Raw genomic sequence first — 24,614 nt, 5'->3', positions numbered from 1 at the left:
GCAGTGAATGGGATTACTTGTGTGGAGGCACTTGAGGACCCTGTGCATCGGGGGCACCTCCTGCAGCCCCTCATCTCCAGGGAATACATTTAGGATGATGTTTTCTATGAAGCACCGGGGCAAAAACCTCCTCACTGCATCTGGCCTAGTTGCATTAGGACCCCCCCCCCCCCCCCCCCCCCACTCCGCTCCTCGATCACCCTCACACCCCCTTGGGGCCTTTTGTTTTCTTAATTATTCATTACAGAGAGGTGGCCTTCGCTTTGAAACCTGTGGAGGTGGATGAGGCTTGGCGCTGACCCACAAAGCACCAGAGGATCCAGGAGCCTGAGACGTGTCTTTGTGACAGAACACCTGTTATTCCTCCGTGCTCTGTCAACTTCGCCCCTCGCCTCTGAACACAAATTACCAAATCAGAGAGAGACATAAAACCCACAGATCTTTGCAAGTGCTAATGTATCACATATGACATTAAGACAATGTGCATCCGAAATTTCGATATATTCAGAGGTTTTTATGAAATATTTTACAACCATTGTGTCGAAGTGACAAGATTAGGATTGTTTTACTGTTTCTGAATTATGCACCTGATGCAAACTGAAGTAACTGAGACAAGTGCACGGTGTTGAATATCATGTAAATCAGCATCAGGCTGAGAAGGCCTGTGCATTGGAGGCTTTGCAAATATTTTTTTAATTTACATGAAGTGAGAGCGACTGTACTTTCCTGCTAATGTGAGGGGTAAACCGGGAAGGAGGGCTCTACAATGGTGCCCAGGGCTGCTTCTCTTCTCACGCTGTTTTTGGTAAAATATTAGCCCCCGCATCCCTGTGCAGGGCGGTCTGACAAATAGAGGGCTGTTGTCCCCCTTCTCTCACAGGCTGAGGGTTAATGATCCCAGTTTCAGGGGGTTAAAACCTGCCAGTAAGCCTTTTCCTGACACCCAACAGATGTTGCTAGGACTTTAATGTGGTTATCAAATCAAGTGCCCTCTGAGGCCCCGGGAGCTCATTGTGTGCCGGTGCATTCCACTGCTTCGCCCTGGTGACAAGGCACCCCGGGCCCAAGCTGGGCTCCCGCTGGGCTTCCAGCAGCCCCTCAGAGCTGACAGCTAGGGCTGCCCCTCTCCCCACACCACCTCCGCCGGGCCCTCTCTGTCCCTGCCCCCTGATCCTGTCCCCTCTGTGTCATAAGTCATCCTCCATCTCCCCCCTCTGTCCCACAGTGGCCCTCTCGTCACACTGCTCTCACAAAATAGGCCCACTCACTCACTTTCACTTGCCCACTCACATTTTCGGTCACACACAATCACCCCACACGGAGACACACATACCCACTGATGCAGACGCACACTTTTATCTGTGATTAAATGTATTTAATTGTCGGGGAGAAAACTTTCCTGAATCATGTGCATGCATGTGAATGCGTATTGCATGGAGAAGTGGTTTGAACTGATATAGAATATATGCTCTGTCAAATGGTGTGGGGTGTGTTTGGGAGGAAAAACAGGAGGGGGGGGGGGGGGGGGTGGGGGGGGGGGGGGGGGGGGCTGTCAGAGAAGAGAAAAGAAGGCGTTCAAGTTCCCAAGCTATATGTGTGTAGGCTTTAATGTATTACACACATATAATTCTCTCAAATTATCCCTGAAAGAATAGAATATTTAGGAAAAGTAGGAATATATACGCCTTAGAAACATGCTACAACACGCCGCTAATTATCTCTCCCATTTTGCATACTGATACAAACATTTTTTCCAACGCTCTGTATCGACAAAGGGCACGCACTGCAGTGAACAGCACGTGACAGCTCATTTGAAATGAAAACGGGTCGGTGTTCTTAGGTGTCACAAACACCTCCCCGACGAGCATGTCGTGGTCTCGGAGGCGACACCGAAGCCCTCGGGTCAAACTGGGCTTCCTCTGATCCCCTCTGCATATACAGTGTCAATGCCAGCAGCTGTGGAATTGTTTGTACACAGATGCACGGCTGCTTGATGATAATTGCCTCGCAGCTGCACTCTGGGGCTGGAGCTGGGTGTTTGCTTTCCCCTCCGTGGCTCATATTGTTGCGTGTGAAGCGCCAAGAGCGGGAATGCGGGACACAGTCCGTAATTAAAGTATTCTGTAACTCAATTAAGGACTCTTCCCTCCCCACAGTCCCCCCCCCCTCCCCCTTGAGCCCTGACTGCTATCCTACACCTATCCCCCTGTTAGAGGAGATCAGAGTCCGTCTCTATGTATAGAGCCCGGTGGCCTCTGCAGCCTCAGCCCGTAGCCCCCGGGGGCCGCGAGTGTTTAAACTAAGGCCGGGACTGGTTGCACAGAAAAAAAGAGGGATTTGTGAAAATGTGAAGATAAGAGGGTATATGAGGTGTGGAAAAGACAGTGGAGTGGAATTAATGGAAATTGCTGTTCCACGGTGGGATGTGACCAGGTTACCACTCAGAGGTGAGACACTCATTATAGCCAGGAGTCATTTTCATTACGCTGTTATCAACTCACTGTGCACAGAAGATGGATGGATGACAATTACACTGATAAAAACCTCACATAGAGTCCTCAGAATCATTAAACCATTATTTTTTACTTACCTTTTCAAAACAGCAGTAATATGTCATACACATACACAAAAAAAATCTGTTTGCTTCACAATCCTTCCTAGATATTTGGAAATGTGATATTTTTTATAATAAAAGTTTATGGCAACAATATTCATGCCTTTTGTTTTAATCCCCTCCACCCCGAAAAAAGCTGCTGCAGGCTGGAAGCTGCACGGTCGATGTATCTGAGCACTTGAACAATGACAGGCAACAATCAAGGTGCTCAATTAACTGTATAATGATGAAGACATCAATTACCAAATTGATTGATGAGGCCAAATGATCGATTCATTTCTCCATCCAGCGTAGAAAATTGGAAACAGCAATATGAGAAAATTTGTTGATTAATGGTTTGGATGTGCAGGAGGCTGCTGGCTCGGTAATTTGTGCAACTTTAATATGATAGAAATTAGGTGAAAAACAGATTCATAATTGAAATATAAGAAACAGATATTTAAGACACAACACATGCAGCCTTATTAGTATAAATGTGGCTTTTAATGCAGGTTTACTTTATTAACCTTTTAACTCAAGCTGTTTTATGAGTTAAGCTTTGTATTTAAGAGGTCCGTGTATCACATGAATGTATTGCTTTTCTCTTTTGCTATTGATGCTGATGATGTTCCTCTGCCCCTCTAACAATGGCCAAACAATGTTTGAAGAGCGCCTTGAGACCAGCTTGGACTACGGCTTTAGTTTTTATTCTGTTCATGTTGTCAGTGTGTAGAGGGGTAATTGAAGCGATCCTTGACTATGGATCTATTTATACAGAGCATAATTCCCTCTGTATTCAGGCATTATCATGGTGTCAGAACAAGCACAATGGCACAATAAGGTCAATATAATGAAACTCCAAAACAATATGGTGTCATTCGTATAATAAAAAGGGAGCCACTCCCGGTTTGGTTTTGTAATAGTAGTGGTTGGGATGTATTGAACTCAGTGCAAAATTAGGATTAACACAATATGACAAACATATTCTTGAATAAAAATGCACTTTGTGTTCACAACTTCATCATGTTTACACTAATATACATTATACATCATCCTTTAGAACAAAAAAATACTTTTTTTCGCTTTCAGTTGAAATGTGGAAAGATGGGGAAAAAAATGCTTTTATGATTTTTTTTTTTATTATTTTTAAATTTATATTCAGTTTAAAAAAAATGTACTAATCAGATTAATGAATTGATCTTTTGTAGCTTATATCCTATATCTCTTTGTTCCCACAAACATGAATCTTCTGAAAATCATTATCATCATAAATAATATGATTAGTCGTAGCAGTTGTCTTGTATTCTTATGTGATTAAAATTACCATTTTATTACCAACTAGTACTAACCAGTCCCTAGAATATAATATATTATTTGTGCCGCCATGACTTCATTTCTTTATTTTCAGTTTCTCTCCAACTTGGACAAGAATTTGGAGCCAAAATGATCAGTGATCTGCATTTTCCCATTAGCGATTTGACAAATACCCCTTTATAACACACCCATATCATTCTGCTTGACTTTCCCCTGGGCCTGAATTCAGTTATTGATTGCCCGTTCAGTTTCACTTGGAAAAGGTTGATAAAAGGAGGTTTTCACTTTCTCAATTCGATGTGACAGCTCCCTAACAAGAATAATGGACGGCGCCCATTCACAGGCAAATCAAGCTAATCCAGCGTGCCCCTCCACTCTCAATGGAGAAGTCACAGTCCTTCCCGGCCCATTCCATCACAAGCCTCTCTCTTCAGAAACCTTCAAAGTTCGCCCAACTCCCCCAAAAGACAACATTGCTCTTTGTGTGCCCCGCTCACTCGCCATCAAATGGATAAATAGGTCGATAAATGTATACAAAGTCAGTGAGGAAACAAATCTGAAGCATATAATCGGTTTGTTTTATGTGTAATCTGATTTCCCTGATTCTGATTCACATTCTGCTTTTTGTCGGTGGCTGTTCAGACAGATATAACACTGACAAAGCAGAATCTGATAAACAAAAAACGCACTATAATTCCTAACTGTCTCTTTATTGTTTTAAATTATATCAACGCAAAATGTGAAGCTATTTTTGTCAGCAGACGTAATTATAGTGCGTGCATGTGTGCGGTGTTAGTGACGCTCCCTGCTCCTCTCCTGTTCGTCACAGGAATGAGCTGTGGCTTGTCTTCTAATCCTGTTTCTGGGCAGTAACCAGGTGACAAAGCAGAGTTGCATGTGTGTGAGTCAAAAGGTGAAAAGTAGGCATGTGAGTAATACGTGATTCCATGCGTGCAATATGTTATCAAGCAGGTCGGACTGAATCGAAGTCATGTGACGATATGTGCACGTAAGAGAGTCAACCATGTGAAAAAGATACGTGGCATTGTTTTTCTAAACTACTGATCAGTACTTTGTGTTCTAACATTGTAGCTGCAGCAGGGACACTGAAAGAGGCGTAACTGCTGAACTGAATAATCTCTAGCATCATCTACAAGGCTCATTATTAGGCTCCTTTGATAACAGGCGGTGCATTGAAGAAAAAGTGGAAGTGACATAAATAAACTCAATGCAACTGTTTGTTGTGGTTCTTTTATTTACTTTTTAAAGAAGGCTTCAACTTGTCTTCTTCTTTGGGCCAAGAAACACAGAGGTCTCATTCACATCTGACTTTACAAGTCCGAACAATGACTTTGTACGAGTCCGGTCGGACCATTAAAGTGCCCAGGTTCACCCCCATTCTGCTTCTGGATGAGAGAAAAGGGAGATTAACATGATTTTGCTTTATCCACCACATGCAAGCGTCAAAACCATAAAACACAACCCAAAGGCATCCCCGTCCCGCTCTGAATGTGCACTTGTTACCGCTCTCAATTCGGCTTTCAGCCCCCTCTAAAGAGACAAGGCCCAATCACAATATTGTCAAGGCTCTGTTGGTTTCTGGTTCAAATCCTTGTTCACGCTGTTTGCTGAGTACTCATCTGCTGTGACAGCCTTCAGACAAACAGCTAGTCCTGAAAGAGGTCTCCCACAACCAGATCTTTCCTGCTGAAACGCTCTTTTCTCTCTCCATCAAGTGGAACCCTGGCTATTGAGTTGGCCCCTGGGATCCCTCCATTGAGGTGGGCTACGGGCCAGTGCTTCGCCCCTCCTTGCACCAGGCCACCCTCATTCTCCCAGGACACCTGTACCCCTAAAACCCCATCGTGGGAACCTTCTCGCTGCCCCTGCCACCTGAGCTGCTCGCTGTGCCAGCTGGGAACATCTGACAACACCATCGGGAGTCAAAGCACACCACGACCAAAGACAGTCACAGCGTGCCAGCTTGATTGAGCTCTTGGAACTTTTTACTGGCAAACTGTTGAGCTCCTTGAAGTCAGGGAGACTGAGCAATCGGCACCGAAGTTATGAATCAAACCTGTGCCACGTTTTCTGATCTATAGCAACCATTTCAGATTTGCATAACGGAAGAATAAACTCACAAAAAAAAACATTTCCAGCGTCGGATCGCAGTTCTCCCTGCTCAGACACAACCACCCTCCTGCACCCCTACCCTCTAAATCTCCATGGCACACTGCAAAAAATGGCATCAATTAATCAACATTCATGAACCGTTTACTTGAGCTCTCCTTTGTGCGCTGCAGGGCCTAATCCAGACAGAGACCAGGCTGTTCTGCAGCAGTGCAGACTGCGTCACTCCAACCTTTGTGGGAGAAACCCATCAACTGGTGTTTCAGGGAAATGTCTCCCCCCACTGAGAGCCTAACCTTCCCCCTCTCTCACCCTCTTCCTCTTGTGCCCTCTCAGCACTCAGGGCAGGAAGCTCTATCTCTTAGAGGAGGCCATCCATCCATCTAGCCTCTTCCCATCCAATTCACAGCCGCTCCACATGTATGAAGACATCTGTCCATATTTGATCAGATATTCCATTTTGCTGCAAATGATCCCATCCTCCATCCCCACCCATGAAGGAGGCAGCTATTTAAATGTGCTGATACTTTCCTGCATAATAACCTGCCAATTCTTTGCCTTGCAGAAGAAGCAAGTTTAATTGGGATGTGCATTTAGAGCTCTTCTACAATTACACAATTACAGCGGAGATGCATTTCTGCACGTTGCGATGTTTGCCCCAATTTACTGCACTTTTCATACAGTTTAGCCCTGGTTGCCTTTTCAGAGGATGCAAATTTGGCTCATTTGGCTTCAAATGAAGCATAATTGCTCATATTGAAATCCACACCTTTCTACAAGAGGTTCCTGCCAGTTAGTTCCCATTAAACCTACGGAGAACAAAAAATTCCCAATTCCATTTCAGCACACAAGCCATCTGTATCATCTTGTGTTAAAAGCAAGGAAATTGGAGATAAAATGGATGCTGAGTGCATGGAGGGAAAACTTAAAAAAACAGTTTTTTTAAAGTTAGTCAGTGCAGAGCATCCCCCCCCCCCCCTCCCCGCTTCCTCCCCGTGAATCCTGTTTTCTAAATTTAACCCAAGTAGCATGAATTGGAAATGGATGAATTAGTATTGGATATTTAGAAGGAATGTTTTAGTGAAAACAAAAAGAAAATACTGAGGGACACGACTGATTTAAAACGTGAGCTATTTTCATTGTTTTCAAATACAGTCTGCGTTTGCTGTGTTCAACCTGAAAAGCTTTTCAATTAAGCACAACCTAATTAGTTCGAAGGGCATGTGCGGCTGGCCTCTCTACATTCAAAAAATAGAATGGTGTGTCAACCCCGACATGTGATCACCATCAAAGTGTTTCCCTCGGCTTCCTCTTCTTTTATATCACTGTCTTGAAAGTTATAGGAAAAAAACCCTCTTTTTCTAAAAGGCCGTCTGAGTCTGAAGTGGTGGCCTGAGCCCACTCCAAACAATGTGGAACAAGATACTGTTTAAATTCATATCCGCTCGTCCTTTCTTTGCGGGGGGACAACACAACAAACCACTGACCCACTGATACACAATTAGAAGTGATGCGGCAGTTAAGGCTACAAGCAACTCCGTCTAACAGTCTGTCTTTGACCCTCCGCCATTGAATAAATATAATGCCCCCAATGAGAGTAAGACACTGAGGTAGAGTGAAAAGGGAGCTGGGGAAGATTTTAAGCCACAGATAAGTAGTTAAAGACCTTTATAGAGTATAACACCATTATCCCTGCTGAATAAAAATAGGATTTAGTGTTTTTTCCACTTAATTTAAATCAAAAGAGTCCCCACCTTACATATTGCACTGGTAATGTAATGGAGAGAGACCCACAAAAAAGGCATTGTGGCTCTGACACCTCCTATAGTGGGACTGTGTTGTCCTGTTCGCAAAAGGGAGAGAAAGGTTTTTCTTCCCTGCATTGCTATCTGCTAACACATTCTAATTGATGCTGCTGCATTCCTCCACTGGATGCATTCAGTGAATAACGAGCCTCGCACTGAATACCCATGAATTGGTCCCCACCAAGCAAAGCAGTAAAGCCTTTGGCCCCCCATCCCTGAGCCTCCCCGCACCGCCACCATCGCAACCACCGCCGTGCACCACCTCCCCTTCCAAACCTTCCCCAAAGCTCTACTCTAGCTTTACTGCCCATTAAAGCACAACCATTGTGCGGAGGTTCAGTCCACAAAAGCTGTCAATCTCTCCGGGTCCTCCAAAGCTTGGACTCACACAGACTGGAGTGACAGACCTCCCCCCCTTCACCCTCCAACCCACCCCTGTTCCCCCGAAAATCCTCTCCCTGAAAACTTCTCAGCTAACTATCCCCCACCACCCTCTCTCTCCCACTCTCTCCCTCTATCTCTCTCTCCCTCTCTCCCTCTCTCCAGCCCCAGTGCACAAAGCATCAATCTGTCTTCAGCCCCAGCACCCTTGGCCCTTTGTCCCATCTGCAGGTGCCTCTGAAAGCACCCACGGTCGCCCCAGCCTCTGCACACGCCACGCCTAGTCCAGGAACAGGAACTGCTGACAAAGGCCCAGTGTGGGAATGAGGGATGCGTGGAGGGAGGGAAGGGGGTGTTGAAGGGGGGCTGCTCCAAGACAGATGGCTGGGGAAGTCTCCCAGCTCCTCCACAGGGGCTGTCAGTTTGAATTCAGAACTACGAAGGAGACACACGGGGCAGAACCAGTGAAGAAATGTCCACCAAACTCAGCAGCTACTGTAAACTTCACTCAGGGGGAGAGACACAGAACCAGCAGTTGTAGCAATGGATTTAAATTCATGAATCGAAAAAGATTATTTTAGCCATAAAGACTCATAAACACCTTACGTGATATTACAGACACATCAAAAACACCTACAATGAGGAGAAAAAGAAAGAAAGTCATCACGCACTGATAAATAAATATAATTCTCATTTTCTGTTTAGCCTGTTATTTATTGAGCTTTACTTTCAATTTGAAATAAAATAAGACTTTTTCATTTGATTCCATCTGAACATACTCGAATACACCACATCATGTATCTACACAGTTAGCTGAAGTTCTCCTGATGTGAATGTGTGGTGTTCTCTGCAGTCACCTACAAATCTGAACTCTTATCCAACACAATCTTTAAAGAGCCGGTCTGCATGGCTGCTCTGATGTGTAGATGAGTAGCACGCTTCAGTTTTAAACCGCACTTAAAGTAATAAATGTAACGGATGCATAGATGCATAAATATGAGATTTAATTAGATAATTAACTCCATTAAAGTATATCATGATAAAGTGTGGTCGGCTCTGCAGCCATGCTATGATTTGCATTTCCTCGGTGCAACAAGTTTGTGACATCTATTGATGTCACTGGGCTGCCACCATGTGGAAGCACAGTGAACTACTGCAACCAGTTGCTACTGTGAAAGAAACACTGACATGAAGACTAAATAAATATAACCATGCTTTGTTTTTAATGGATCACGATCACTCCAGTTTTTACTCTTTTAAACGCACCAAGTTAAAATATTTATTTTTTTCTTCTTATAGAATTCAGCCACTAAAGTGTCAGCAGTTCATCTATCTATCTATTGATACAGGAAATCGTTCCTCCCAACCGCAATAAGACTGTACAACTCATCTACTTCTGTCAGAGCCACCATCACAGAGCTGCACTAAATATACCTGGCTCCTTGCACTGTGTACCCTGTACAACACTGCGCTCCATATACTGGAACACTTACTCATATGTGATATGTGTTCATATAAACCATATTGATACTTTATATCATTTTATACAATAATATTGTCTTTTGCACACTCTGTCTATATATTCTTACACTCATGGTATATTATATTATCTATTGTATACTTATATTTATACCTCTACTATATTTCATATCATATTATATCATACTCTTTGTATATTATTTATATATATAAGTGTATATACACATATTTATACATGTGTACATGTTATTATTATTATATTTACTATATTTTTACTATTATTATTATATATACTGTTGCTGCCATTATTACTATATACTCCTATTATATTGGTATAATTACTATCATATATAAATATATATTATGTTATATTATATACTATATATACTGTTCTATTTTTATATACTGTCTAACAATAACATTACCAGCTTATCATCAGTACTATTACCATCACCTTCCACTGCACCTTATCTACCTATTTATCTTGTGTTTCTGTTTTTTTATTCTTTCTACCTCAATATTTTTTATTTTATTCTATTGTATTGTATTTTATTGTATTCAAATGTACCGGCTGCTATGACAACTGAATTTCCCTTCGGGGATGAATAAAGTAATCTATCTATCTATCTATCTATCTATCTATCTATCTATCTATCTATCTATCTATCTATCTATCTATCTATCTATCTATCTATCTATCTATCTATCTATCTATCTATCTATCTATCTATCTATCTATCTATCTATCTATCTATCTATCTATCTATCTATCTATCTATCAATCTATCTATCTATCTGTCTATCTGTCTATCTATCTACCTATCTATCTATATATCTGTCTGTCTGTCTATCTTCCTGCAGCAGTAAGACTGTATAACAAGCTCTGCTCCAAGTAAATGTACACGCAACCCCACTATGGACTGTCCCTTTAACATTCTCAACTGTGCAATATTCACTGTAATATATGAATTTGTAAAATAATTCTGTGCAATATAAATGGTTTTGTGCAATCCTTTCAATGTACATATTAATATATATTATATAATTATAATGACACATACTATATTTCTTTACACTGTACCTACCGGTTTAATCAAATTTATATTTATTCTATATATATTGTTGTATATTTCTACTTCTTTGTGTTCCTTCACCCAAGTACTGCTACTTATGTGAGTTTCTGTGAGTTTCTGCTACTGTAACATTACCAATTTCCCCCTTGCAATAAAGTTGTTATCTATCTATCTATCTATGTTTCTCTATCTATCTATCTATCTGTCTGTCTGTCTGTCTGTCTGTCTCTACGGCTTTCTGTCTGTCTATCACTCTGTCTATCATTCTGTCTGTCTGTCTGTCTGTCCGCACTGCAGCTGATCGACTCATTTAACCTGTGGATGCTGAAAATTAAACACTTCTTCTTTAAGCCGCAAGATGGCGTTAGAGTCCAACCTGCAACTGTCTATCAGTCTTATAGTGATGGAGGGATGTGACCACAGACTGAAGATGTGGAAGAAAACTTTTCTTTGATTACCTTTTATTAGTTTTGTAACATTTAATGATGTATTGTGATATTTACATTATAAACCGATGAAGTTAGAATTATATATAAAATTGAATTATTAATCAATGATAGAATGAAGTCTTTAACTGCTTTGTGCAAATTCCCTAAAACAGCTATGGATTTTAACATTGATCAACAGATGGTAAATGAAGAAGCTCCAACAATGTAGAGATGACACAAATTTAAAGTGATAAATGTTCACTATGACTATTTAAGTCCTACAGTGTGTATATGGTGATATTATGGTGACTGTAAGTATGGTTGGCCTTGGCTGGACAGAGGTCAAGTCAATGTAAACATTCAAACAGGTCCTTAGCCAGTGTTGATAACAGAAAATGCAGTTGTAGAAAAGTGTTACTTTCTCATTTTTTAAGTTTAACACAAACTTAAACCACATTGCAAACAGGGTAGACCCTTAAAACCTATTAATATAAGACCTTTTGACTTAAATGATAGTTCAACAAATAATTAAAATTCACTCTTTGTCTACTCAGCACTATGCCGATGGATGGGTTAACGTTTGGAGTTTCAGGGGTAAACGGTGTTGCAGTTTTATCAGTAAAAGTTTCATCTGATCATAGAACAAAAACAACCTGGACCATGTGATCAGCCGATATCAATGCTGGTTCAGAACAAAATGAATCTCACACATATAGAGGAGACAAGAAATCCTGTTGAACTCATCATACCTTAACATTTTCTGCGGCAACACAACTACAACTTCTCTCTTTTTCACTTTTCTTCATTTTCAGGAAGGAAGTCGTTGAGGAAGATATGCAAACCTGGTGCCACATGCAAATATGCTGCTGGTGTGACTAACACAGTGACACGCAAAAATACAAATGAGCTTAAATAAACCACAAGATAATCAGATTTCAATGTATGAACTTTATGACTTGTAACTCACAACATGTAGCTTGAACATTGTTTTGATTTCAATCATTGTATGTTTGTGGTTATGTTTTGAGCAAAGGTCTAAGTGAGAGTAGCGGAAGCCCAAGATCAAAGCTTGGTGTAGATGTCTGACAAATCTGACTAATCATTCTTATTGTAGCAAATTGCTTTTGCATCCTATTTAGCATCTTAATCATTAAGAACATGTTGATCCTTATTCCTTATATCCTTATATTCTGCATTTTTCAATATTTCAGCTTGATCACAACCTTTTCATTACATTTGAACATTTACCCTGGTAATTAAGTAGAGATTCAACATTATTCTAAATCAAAACTCAAACCCCAGAGGTTGTTCTTTCTGCTAACATATGGTAGGACGTGAAACCTTAAATTCGACTTCTAAAAGTTGTAAAATATCCAGCTAAAGCAAATTCTCTGTCGCTCCAGTATAGAAAATTCCTTCTGCATCTTCTACCCACAGAAGTCATTTAGATGAGGTTTAAATACAATGGTCAATGATCCTTAAAGGTTCAGTGTGTATAATTTAGTGGTGAAGTTTCATGTTGCAGCTGAGCAACCCTCCCCTCACCCTCCTCTTCCAAACATGAAAGAGAACCTGTGGCAACCTTCAGTTGTCATAAGAACTCAAAAGGTGATTAGCTTGTCCAGTTTAGGCTACTGTAAAAAAACATGGCAGCCTCTGAAGAGAGGACACGCCCCTGATGTAAATATAAAATAGTGCACTGGTCAGGTCACTCTACTTATATTATTTCAACTATTTCAAACAGAACATAACTTTTCTTTACCCTAGAATGGACCCTTTATATTTATATCTGGAGAGGGTCCTCTCTATGGACGCTGCCATGTTTTTTTACAGTAGCCCAGACTGGACAAACAAAACACTGTTTACCTTTAATTAGTAGTAGTATTAAGTAGTATGTAAATATAAAGGAGCCATTCTAGGGTGAAAAAAACAACAATTCATACAGTTGTGTTCATTACACACAAGTGAAAACATCTCTATTTCACATTCGTTTTCTGCCAATAGACGCTTTAAAGTTGGGTCAGAAACTCTCACCCACAAAGACCACATTACCCACAATGCAGCGCGATCTGAAAGCGCCGCACCTTTTGCCGGGTGGAGCCTGAGAGAACGCGTGGGATCGCTGCTGCCGCGGCTGCTGTGGCGGAGGGAGGGAGGACTGTGTGACAGGCGGAGGTGAGGGTGAGGGGGGCACACACACACACACTCACCCACAGGCGAGCGGTGAGGCGGGGGAGCTAGAGGCAGAAAGTGGCTTGTCGGTGTGTTGCTGCTGTCGAACGCGGGGCAGGTTTTCCGGGGTCAGCGCGGGAGCCGGACACTAATGATCCGGAGAAGCAGCAGCCGCAGCCGCAGCAACAGGGCGCCAGGCGACATGTCACGGAGCGAGTCAGCCGCGAGCGGAGGGAGGCGCGACTGGTAGCCCCGCACACCCCGCTCAACCCCGCACACCGCAACGCGGAAAAAAACAAACACCCAGCGGCGGCGGCGGCGAGAGAAATGCGAGTGGTGCGAAGCGACCGGAGCCAAACGAAATGGGAACGATGTAGCGTCGCTGCTGCGGCATCTCGCATAGCTAGAACTCACGTTAGAGTAGAGATCAGATAGCCGAAGAGCTAGCAGGTCAAACTCGCGTACATGTAAAGTTACTGCCCCGGCGGAGGCTGAAGTGGAGCCCGGGAAGCGTCTGTTGCATCAGAGGAGTTTCACCCGAGAGATAGAAGCAGAGAAAAAGGGGAAGAAGAGGAAGATGCTGCGGAGAAGAATCAACCGTCTGGTATGTGTCAATAACCCTAACCCACTGTTAGCTTGTCACAATCCAGCTTCTCTTGCTAACCTTGTCTATTTCCTTTTTCCTTATTATTATTATTATTATTTTTCACCGCCGCTGTTCTCCAGTTAAAAACCACCTCGGCTGGTATTTCCAGTCGTTTCCTTGTCACAGCTGCCGCTTTAAGCAGCGGTGGGAAAACTAGCTAGAATTCCAACTAACTGTTACTTCATCCTGACACACAACACGGAACAGATGTGGTTCCACTTCAGGGCTCTTGCTTAACTCTGTCCCTTTAGCTCCCTGCAAACGAGGTAAGTTATTTAACCAGCCAGGAAGTCGTGACAGATGCTAGCTGGAGTCCAGAGTCATTAAACCACACGTTCCACAGGGAGGGGGGGTATATTGCAGGTTTGTGAACCCACCTCCTCTCAATGGCCACTTTACCTGTCCCCAGAGATGCTGCTTTTCCTCTAGGGTCCCACTTCTTCCTTAAAGTTGTAGACCTGCTGCTTTACAGTCTGGTATTTAAGTGTCTCAAGGTTTTGGAGTTTAACCGGGACAATTCAAGACTTAACATGAGTCCACTTTGGGTTTTCAGAAGTTGTGATGGACATTTTCATTTAGTAGACAAAGCGATTTTTCGGGTTATGAAAGTAAGCAATCACCTGAACAATTTTCAATGAAAACAAACAGGTAGAAATTCCTAAGTAGGCGTCAGCTCCCTTGGCAGAAAAAGAAATCAACAATTATCTTGATAAATCAAAGGACACGTACATTAACCATCACTTTACCGTCACAAAACACAGGTGACGGTCCTTCAACATGCTTCTGATCTGGTGTAAACTTCCACGTTTAACTGACTGATGAAGTAAAGAGTTTTTCAATCCTACTCCAACGCTGTTCCTTTTTATTCCTATGTTAGCCTTTGGATCTGTTCACGAAAGAAGTTGGTCTTCTTCCAACACAAACTGCTTTGACATCATGTTTCACGATTGGCATCAGTTTAATGCTCACCCGTTTAAAGTTCACCCATTGGTTTTTATTGCCCCTCATACGTTAATCAGTCATGAGTTAGCTAGTTGGAAGTGGAGTAACTTTCATGCACGGCCGGGCTCATAGCTGCTAAACTGGCTTTACTGCCTCTTTATCATCCTCTTGTGCACCAGTAACCTGTTGTCAACCGTGGGCTGAATCCCCCACAGGCTCTCTGAGAAGTAAAGATACTGACAGTCAATAAGGAGGAGCAATATAATAATTGCAGTGCCTGACCCTCCTCCCGGCCCCCCCTCTAGTGCTGCCAGGTCAGCTGATTTTTCTGCTTGTGGAGAGGATTGCTGCTGTAATTTCTCCTCGGTGTGAGCTGTAAATAATTTTTTGTGCAGAGCGGCCAGCCAAGCTGTCATTGATGCGCACGGTGCCGTTATCTCTTGCTCTGCCTCCATGCCTCCTGACTCACACCACCCTCCCCTTGCCCATGGGAGGTACATGTGCATCATGGAGAGGGTGAAACACTAGAGACTGTGAGGGCTACATCCAAGACTATGGAGAGGCTTCACTTGCTTCGATTTTCTCTCCCATTGTGGTACACTGGGCCACTAAATCCTGAGTGTGTCTTTGGGGAAAAAAACATTAAAGATGGCTGTGGGAATGAGAGGGGTTGGGCTCGGCGTCGGGGGGGGGGGGATTCTCTAGAGGTTGTAATGCTCTGACAGGAATGCAAAATCCCACAGTGGCCTTTGATGTTCGTTCAAGCCCTTGAAGGCAGCAGTGTGATCTTCGAGAGGTGGAGCCTGGTGAAAATGGGATTGTATTCTTTGAGCCCGGCCTTGACTGCAAGGAGAAAAATATCAGCGCATGAAAACACCTCTGCCCAGGCAGCATGTTGGTGGGTTTTTCTGCACCATGGTAACTGATAAGTCCCCTCCTACTCACTAGCTTGGTGGAAATCACATACACACATGGGAATTCAGCTTCATATTTTGACTCTGTTTTCCGAACTGATGAAAAAACCCTTTCTGCCCAGTACACGAGTACAAGTACACCCAGCCCCGCACAGCCTAGTTGGAGGCGGGAGGCTCGACAGGTCTGTGTGAACAAAGGAAGTAAAGGGTCACTGACAGACACAGTGGCTTTGTGTTTGGATTTTATGATAACAGATCATTGTTCTAAAGCAATTGGACATTTGATGAGTTTAGTATTTTCATTATCATTTAACCTTAGCTCTTTTTTCAGTGACCTTTACAGGTAAAGATGTCTAACATTGTGAGGATTTGCTGCCTTTTTTTGTGGCAGTGAACTCATTGAACTTTATTTTTTGAAGTAATTAACATGAATTGGTACTGAAAATAATCATTAGTTGCTGGCAGCCTTGGAAAATAATAATTACTAATTTGACCTAATTAAAAAAAAAGAAGTTAAGTTATATTTGTGAACGCTTTAATGGTTGTAATCTCGTTTCCTCCGAAGTGTAATGTGTCGGGTTAATTCGGTTGCAGCAGTTAAACAGTCTGCTGATGTCATGTGCCAATGACACAGTTTTATGACTGCACCATAAAAACTGTCACAACCTTGTTTTTCTTGTGTACTGGTGATAACTGAATTATCTTATTCTAAGGAGATGGGGTTTCCCCATGTAACACTCTGGTAATTCAGTTAAAGTTCGGCCTAAAATGTTTTCTGCCTCTGCTCTGGGTGCATCACCACTTTGGTCCTCCTCATTCTCACTGGCAATCCCTCTCACCCTTCTCTCTCTTCAATCTATTTATCCTGCTGCGGACTGATGCACAGAGATTTGCCAGACTCATATCTGTCTCTACTTGACTGTGACCAGCACAAGTAATAAACAGGCTCCCACCAGGCAGGAAATATTATGTGTGAGCCTCCTTGAAGGACCCCAGGGTTCAGGAAACCTGTTTCTCAGGTCATCCCAGGGCAGCCACAAGTCAGGTAAACACAAACCTGTGTAAACCTGCCTGTGCTCCCCAGCGTACAGGCAAAGTTGACATGCACACAAACCATCACACACACACACACTTTTACTCTTAATGCTTTTTTAGTATTTGGTATCACTCTTCCTAAGAAAAATTTATGTTTTTTTCAGCAAGAATAGTTTTCTTTACTCTCTCCATTACAGTACAATACTTTCACCTGCAAGTATTTGGGAAATTAGTCTAGTGTTATTATTTGCACTTGTCACTGTATTTTGACTTTGTTGTATTATCTACCCTGCAGTTAGTGGCACCTGTTGGAAACAGATAGGTATTTTAACCAACTGCTGAGAGCCCTCAAACAGAGTTGTCACCCTTGGGTGAGCCATTAGGATTAGAGTGAATCTGAAGGCCACGCACCATACAAGGCATGTAGGTCCATTTGATCTATCAGGCCAGTTTGATTAGGAGAGATGTTTATTGATCACAGTTGTGCTCCCTTTTGCCGTCATTAGTCTTGCCCTTGATCTGGCTGGCCAACAGAATTGCTCACACGGATTTCTTTCTCTTCCTTCCTTTCTCTGTCTGGTCTCCTGCACTTTATGCCAAGGAATGATAACCCAGCCAAAAAAGCCCATCTGCAACAAACAGCAGGGTTATAAGTATATTATTTTGTGAGGGAGGCAGTGTGAAGGAAAAAAGGCCGGCTGTGGGATAGCGAGGTGATGAATCAAGTGGGGGAGTACAGAAAGCCCTGTGTGACTCAAACTGGAAACACTGGAGGGAAACCAGTAGGATGAACCTTTAGCCTCTTTGCACCTCTCCTTCGCTTTTCCACCTAATGCACACTCTCTCAGGCTTCTTGTAGTGGTTAACATGAGAGTGGGTGGATCGTGGTTGGATACAGGGGCACCAAGGATGGCTTTTTGTGGCAATTTTCCACTTCCATTAAATCCTAAGTTGAATTCTCAGTTTGTACCTCCTAAATATTTCAGGTTGCCTCATTTATTTTGAGTTCTTCTCACATTGCTCCACCCTTTCCTGACTCACGTATCCTTGCCAGGCTAGTGGTATTCAAAATGCGTCCTTGTCATCCATATATGTATAAAGGCTCAACCACATATTTTTTCTGCCATGCCCCAGCTCTAGCATTTCTTACAGCATTCGCAGTGAGATGTGGAGAGAATGCTGAGATGTTTCTTTTCTTTGTCTGTGGCTCACTCTCTGTTTCTGAGCATGAAGGCAGGATAAGGAGATGGCAGCATCTGGGATGTTTGGTCATACCAGTTTTTTTTTATTGTCACCTGAAATGATAGGGTACTTGCTGACACAAAAACGAGGAACAGCAAAGTCCATGTGGGGATTTAACAAGCACGGAAAGTCATGTGAAACCCCCCCCACTCACACATGCTGACTGAACACCCTGGTTAAGCAACAGTCCACAATAATTATCTCCGTGGCAATCTCCTAGCGAGTCAGCAGGCAGTGTTGCTCAGTCACAGGGAGAAAAATGGCTCCTTTTAATTTGGTCACAGTTCAGTGGGAGGAAGTGCTTGGTGAGAAAACACAAACTGAAATCAAACATGCCCCCTTACCAGAAGAAGGAAAGAGCAACATTGATTTGTGTCATTAGTCTTGTTGCCCCTATATGCAGTGTCTAAGGATAATTAATTGAAAAGCCATTACGGCCAATGTAGCCCGGTTACTTTATTAAAGATAATGTCATCAGTGGGGCAGTAGCTGAGATAGAGGTTTTTAAAGCTTGTCAGCATTAGCGTCCACTGTTAATGCCTTTTTTTTTGGTATCGCTTCGCTCTCCCAAGCATAGTAAGGGGAATGAATGCAATTGTAGTGTTTAGCAGTTACAACCCGCTACAGGGAACAAGCAGCCGCATCAAGTACCTTCATCTAAGGCCGCTCTCAGACACGACCTCCGGGTAAAATGCAGAGAATTGGCTACTGACTTTAGCCGCAGTCTGCCTTGCACAAACGCATACTGCAGCGAGAGCTCTCCGCACAGACGCGTTCACAACAGCAACAAATCCTCCACGTTATTCAAGCGAGAAGTGGAGCAGCCGGGTGCAGCAGACAGAGTTACAGCACCTGACACTGGTGTTGACTCTTATCACCATAAACTCTTTTGAAGATATTTGTTTCCTTTTAGTTTTCTTCATATTTGCATCTGTCGCCTGTTAGAAGCCTCATCAAATCCCCCCACTTGCTCACGGTGAATCCAGCGGTGTATCGACTTCTCCTGGATTTCTATGTACTTTATACTCGGGGGTCTATTCGGATAAAGTCAGAAGAAACTGCGGAGCTTCGCACTCAGACATTTGCCTTCACACATACACCTCCTCCAGAGAATACGAAGAAGCTGCAGAGTTCAGTGCATGTCTGAAAGCAGCTTTAGAAGCTGAAGCACACATGCAAAACCTGAGCACAGAGAGTGCACTTGGTTGGAGAAACCATATTCCATTTATGGCCACACCACTTTCAATTCTGTTTAATTATAGATTAAAGTGTGACTAGGCTGCAGCTCGAAATGTGCTCTCTTAACTTGTCTTAAAACAAAGTGTGGGGGGTTTCTCCATAGAACCTTATGAAATAATGTCCTAATGTCATTCTCTCCCGGACTTATCAAGCTTGTCTAGAGGTATGTAGCTAAGAGACAAAGTGCAAGCCGAAGGAGGAGTAACATGTTAATCTTCAAGCAAAAGCCCAGTAAATGAGTGCGTTAAGACTACAATTCAGTTACAATATAACTGGCAATGTAAATGTTCCTCTTAAGCTACTTCCATGTCAGCTGTTAACCGTTAGTAAGGCCCACGTTTGAGAAATAGCATGTCTCAGTTATTTGACTCACCGCAGACTTTTGTCAGCACTGTGGAACTTGCAAACACACTTCCGTTTAGCCACCTCTGGTGTCCTTCCACATTTTTTGCTTCCCTGGTGTCAAACAATAGATGAGGGGGAGTCCCCACAATGCTCTCAGATTTCCTCTAAAGGTTTGTAGTTTGTATGGAAAACTATGAGCTGTTCTAGTTTGGGGGAAGACCTCATCTTATGCCCACCAGTTACTAAGTTACAACAATTTCAGTGTCAATTTGAAGCTTATAGAAACATTTGAAAGGGTGTCGTTTACCACAGTCAGTAGACCACAGTCATTTCAAAATCGTATCTAGCACAAGTGTTTGCGGCTTTTTGAAGCGGCCAAATAATTGAGGAAGCAGCTCCCGGTGCGAGGTCTGGATGAGTTTCCCCTCCTTCCCTTTTGTCGAGGGACCCAATGCAATGTGGGCCAGTACCAGCCCACCGTACAGTACACCCTGTGTCTTGTACAGCTGCAGGGATGCTGGCAGAACAATGAGCCTTTTCCTGTCAACAACAGCTCCTTCGGATCAGCCCTCAGTTCAAGTCGGACTGTTATCAGTCTGTGGGACCCTGTGCAAACAATGAACAGAGGGAGAGAGTAGCCTCTGATATGGAGTCCGTGGACTATGCCATAAGCCATTTTTCAGTAAATCCGTGATGGAGGTAACTCCTATTAAAATTAAATTAATAATTTAACAATTTTTCTTAATTTGTTAGTTTAATGTGATTTTTTTTTTTTACAAATAGAGATGCTCAATTTGTTAACTAAAACTGTTGAGGTCTGTAGCATTGTACTCAAATCCATTGATTTATCGTTGTGCTCTTTTAGGCGCTATATTAAAAAATCTACACTGGGAATATGCCTTAAACAAAATATATTTTATTTTAGTATCCTTTCAAATAAAGATCACACTTGGAACTCTTTTAAAGGAACGGAGTTGACTTCTCCGGTTAACGCTGTGGTAGAAGTAACTGGCTATATTGGATTCATTAACAAGAACTACAAGAAAAGCAAAGAACCTTTGTTCTTGAAGACAGAAGAAAAATAAAAAAAGAATATCATACTGATAAAGTAAAGACAATGGTATGAATGTTCAATATTATTTTCTTCTGCGACAAACTCATACTGTATTGAATTAGCTGGTTGTACTCGAATGAATGGGATTTTCTGTGACAAGCATTATTTTCAAGGTAATACCTGAAACAGTCTTGAATTAGACAAATAAGCTCACGCCATGTAGCTTTTCTTAAGAACAAATTTGTTGTACAGGAAATGCAGCAAAGACGTGGAGACATTGTGGTGACAAAAGTTTGGTTTGATATTAATGTGTCTTTGTGATTAATTTTATTCAAAGGATATTGTTGCCTCAGCACATTCTTTGCCTGCTTTGGCGAAGAAGACTTCGATCTATAATCCAAAGGTGAAGATTTACAATTAGTGATAGAGTGTGAGCATGCTGGAAGAGGACGGAGAAGTGGTCTGACAAGAAAGAGAGAGGGAGAATGTAAGAGAGAGAGTTCCTGATGGAGTACTGCAGGGACTAATAGCATCGACTCAATGCCTGCAACTTTCCCCTCACATTGTAGTTTTCATCACTCAGCCCCATTCAGCCTGTCATAATAGCAACTTTATGTTGCGTTTTTTTACAGTTGTCATCAACATTTCTTGAAACAGTTTCCTGGATGTTATGAATTTATTCTTTCCGTTACCCTCAGAATGCCACTTGATGTTTAGGGCCTGTGTTTACTTAACAGTCGTAGATCTTCACCGGGGGATTTCCTCTAATGGTTTCAGTTGAATGTGGTGTAATCAACCTCTCAATAGAGAGTATGCGCGCTCAATAGCAGATAAGGTTGACCTGGGATGAATCCACTTAAACTCAAAGCGACATCATAAAACCTGATAGGGTAGATAAGATGCATTGTAAAGTAGTTGTAGATGATAAAGCACTTGATTCACTCTTCTCATTTACTAGTGAATGTGAAATTAGAGTTTAGAGCTTCCTTTGGTTTTGGATAATAAGGTCAAATGGGGACCTGGATGTAACAATGAATCTGTGTTTCTCCGTTAAGTGCAGCGGTATGAGTACACATGTAAGACAAAGAGAAGAACAAGTATAGGTCTCCAGTGTTCTCTCTTCTTTGCACAGCTCCCTCACACCTCATTAAATGTGTTTTTTAAGTAGGTTTGCTAAGTGGATTTTTTTAAGCTTTCTGTACTGAATGAACCTGGTGTTTTTTTTCCTCTGCACTGAACTTACAAAACCACAAGAGCAGACTAATCAGAACAAAGGGCAACCTACTGTATTCTCCTGGGCTTACTTCTTACAATTTGCTTCAGCACGTTAATTTGAAATAGTTACAGCATTGTTTATCTTCTTACCGCAAAATCTGTTTGTGTCAGGAGAAATAACACTGCCTCTGCCCTTGTCACCCCCCGTATTTCTGCTACACATCATGGTATCATCTATATTTTCTGCTTGCTTAGAGATTCTTGTCACATTAACTTACTTGATGTCAAACAGGCCCCAAGCTTCAGGTGAAACCTTGACACCGAACAAAAGAGCTAAAGATGGCAGCATCAGACTAAACTTTGCTATCCAGGGCTGTCATAAGAGCCAGAACTACTTACTCTGACAGACCCTCAGGCCATGTATGGCAATATGTTCATGTTAAAGAAGCTGGGTTATTTAAAAGAAAATTCCATTTGCTCTTTTATTAAATGAATCGCATGTGGCTGTAACCTACATGGATTTACTGACATTTCACATTATTTCTTGCTATTCCTGACTATATAAATAGTTAATGGATTAATCAAGAAAAAGCATGTAGATCCCTTTATGATGAAAATAACCATGAGTCATAGTTGTAGTTTATATTTCTTTATTTTAGCTGTCACCATTGAGTATGATTGACTGACATGTTGGTTTGAACTGTGGTTGAGGTGATGTGCTACAGCCTACCACATTAAAAGAGGGTCAGCAATACAAGCTGACAGATACAACATATCATTATTTTTATACAGAGCACCTCCATTACACCTGTAATACAATAGTTTTAAATTCCTTAAAATAACAACATAGAAACTTTCACAAAGGTTGTACTGATAGAGACTGATTGTTCTTGACTGTGGTGGATTGTATTACAGTGTACAGGGCCTTGTCATTTTCTGTTTACCCAGCATGTCTAATCAGCTAACAGCATGCAGATTGTGACAAAGCGGGATAGTGACTGAATAGTGAGATGGTGTGACAGGACGCAGTGTCATCAGACCCAAGTCATCATCGGGAGTTTGGCAGTGGCTGAATGCAGCCTTAGTCTCAGTGGAGTACCTTAACCCCCCTTTGTCCCAGCCGGGACTCGTATCACAATGTGTTCATGATTTAATTTAGAGCTTAATTTAATGTAAAAGTTTCAGGCACACTCAATAATCTAATGCACTATGTATTTCTGACTTGGCAATTAAATCTTAGCTCAATTGAGCATTGGATGTTTGCTTTATTGATCTCCATCGTAGGTTTTGAAGCTTAATGCTTTTACTTTAAGGACAGAGCTACTTTGGTATTGACATACTGGGACTTGACTCTTCGCCACTACTGCTTTACTTGCAAACATCATTGGCATCGAATGGCTTTGTTTGACCTTTGACAATGATGTAAAGATAATGCAATCATTCTATTTTTACCTGCATTAGCATTTCTAGTGTGGCCTTTAATTCACTGTTTTAGAGATGAGCATTTCCATCACGTAACTACACAAAAATTAAGTGTGCCCCTTAGTCTGACCCTCATTATATTTTACAGTGAATCTGCCTCTCAAATCAATGACTGTTCAATGGTTTGTGTCCTAGCTTTATGACTGCATGATATGAACTAATCATTAAATTTTACTCATTTTTTTACTCATTTTTAGTTTATATGTTTTTGTAGATGTCACATCATTTTTTTTTTTTTAACTCAACAACGATAACCGGACCTTATAGAGCTTGCAGGTTGTGGTACAGCTTTTGAGCAACAGTATTGGCTTAGCATGACAACTTGGTTGATAGACCTACAACCTTGAAACCGTGCATTAGAGTGGCTCTTGCATAATCAATTCTAATGAGATGGGCACAGGTGAATTGATGCTAGTGGAAGCTAGCCAACTCATACTGTTGACTCTCTGGGCTGTAACTCTGGTTTTCAAGCCAGAGCCCTTTGCAGGTCCTGTGGCTCAAGGCCAATATGGTGCATGGATTGCTCCTTACTTACACATATTTTTTGCCTGCGTAGCTCTTCTACATGTCCCTACATTCTTTCCTAATGTTATATGCGTAGTTTGTTGTATTGTATAAAGCTGGAATGCTGTTCTAACATGTGTCATTTTTCAGACTACACAGAGGAGGAATAACCTCTTGAAACTCTGAATACGAATATATCAACAATGGTCGTCCGTGGGGGTGTTCTTGGCCTTCAGCTCCTCCTCTGGGCTGATTGTTGTTTCAAAAGGAAAAAAAACTGGATGGCGTTTGTGTCCTTGAATCCTGTTGTACTTCTTTTCTCTCATACTCTTACGTCCTCCCACTCTCTCTCTTCATCCTCTGGCTGCCAGGTCTGTCCTGTCGCTCTGGAGGAGTGTCAGTGTTTGCCGAGTGGGTAGGGGATGCTAGATTTGATAGCCATACTGAGGTGTGAACACGGCTGCTTGTGCATAAGGGAGGATTATGTAAGCCTGATGCCTCCCCTCCATGGTCTGGGTTGGAGAGATGATCGTAAATATTTCAAAATAAAGGCCACAAATTTGGAATTCGGACCATTAACTAGAGACGTATTATTCAGTGAACTGGAGTTATGTAGTGTGT

The 24,614-nt window shown here is 42.1% G+C and overlaps 1 protein-coding gene across 5 annotated transcripts in view; it reads left to right on the top strand.

The window, feature by feature from the left end:
• Positions 1 to 13,321: 13,321 nt before the first annotated feature.
• The window catches only part of atp11c (ATPase phospholipid transporting 11C), a 37,894-nt gene continuing 26,601 nt past the window's right edge, over positions 13,322 to 24,614 (top strand). For 4 of the 5 annotated variants that reach the window (XR_009921729.1, XM_062393787.1, XM_062393784.1 and 1 more), the window contains exon 1: positions 13,322 to 13,979. Coding sequence is in view for 4 of the 5 variants with exons in the window: in XM_062393787.1 (XP_062249771.1) it covers positions 13,953 to 13,979 (27 nt within the window). In the remaining variant the exon portion in view is untranslated. The remainder of the gene's footprint in view (positions 13,980 to 24,614) is intronic. The other variant, XM_062393786.1, reaches the window with a different exon arrangement.

The sequence above is a fragment of the Platichthys flesus genome, chromosome 8 (genome assembly GCF_949316205.1).
Source record: "Platichthys flesus chromosome 8, fPlaFle2.1, whole genome shotgun sequence".
Classification (NCBI taxonomy): domain Eukaryota; kingdom Metazoa; phylum Chordata; class Actinopteri; order Pleuronectiformes; family Pleuronectidae; genus Platichthys; species Platichthys flesus.
The sequence above is the reverse complement of the archived record's forward strand: the minus strand, read 5'-3'. Positions and strand labels throughout refer to the sequence as shown.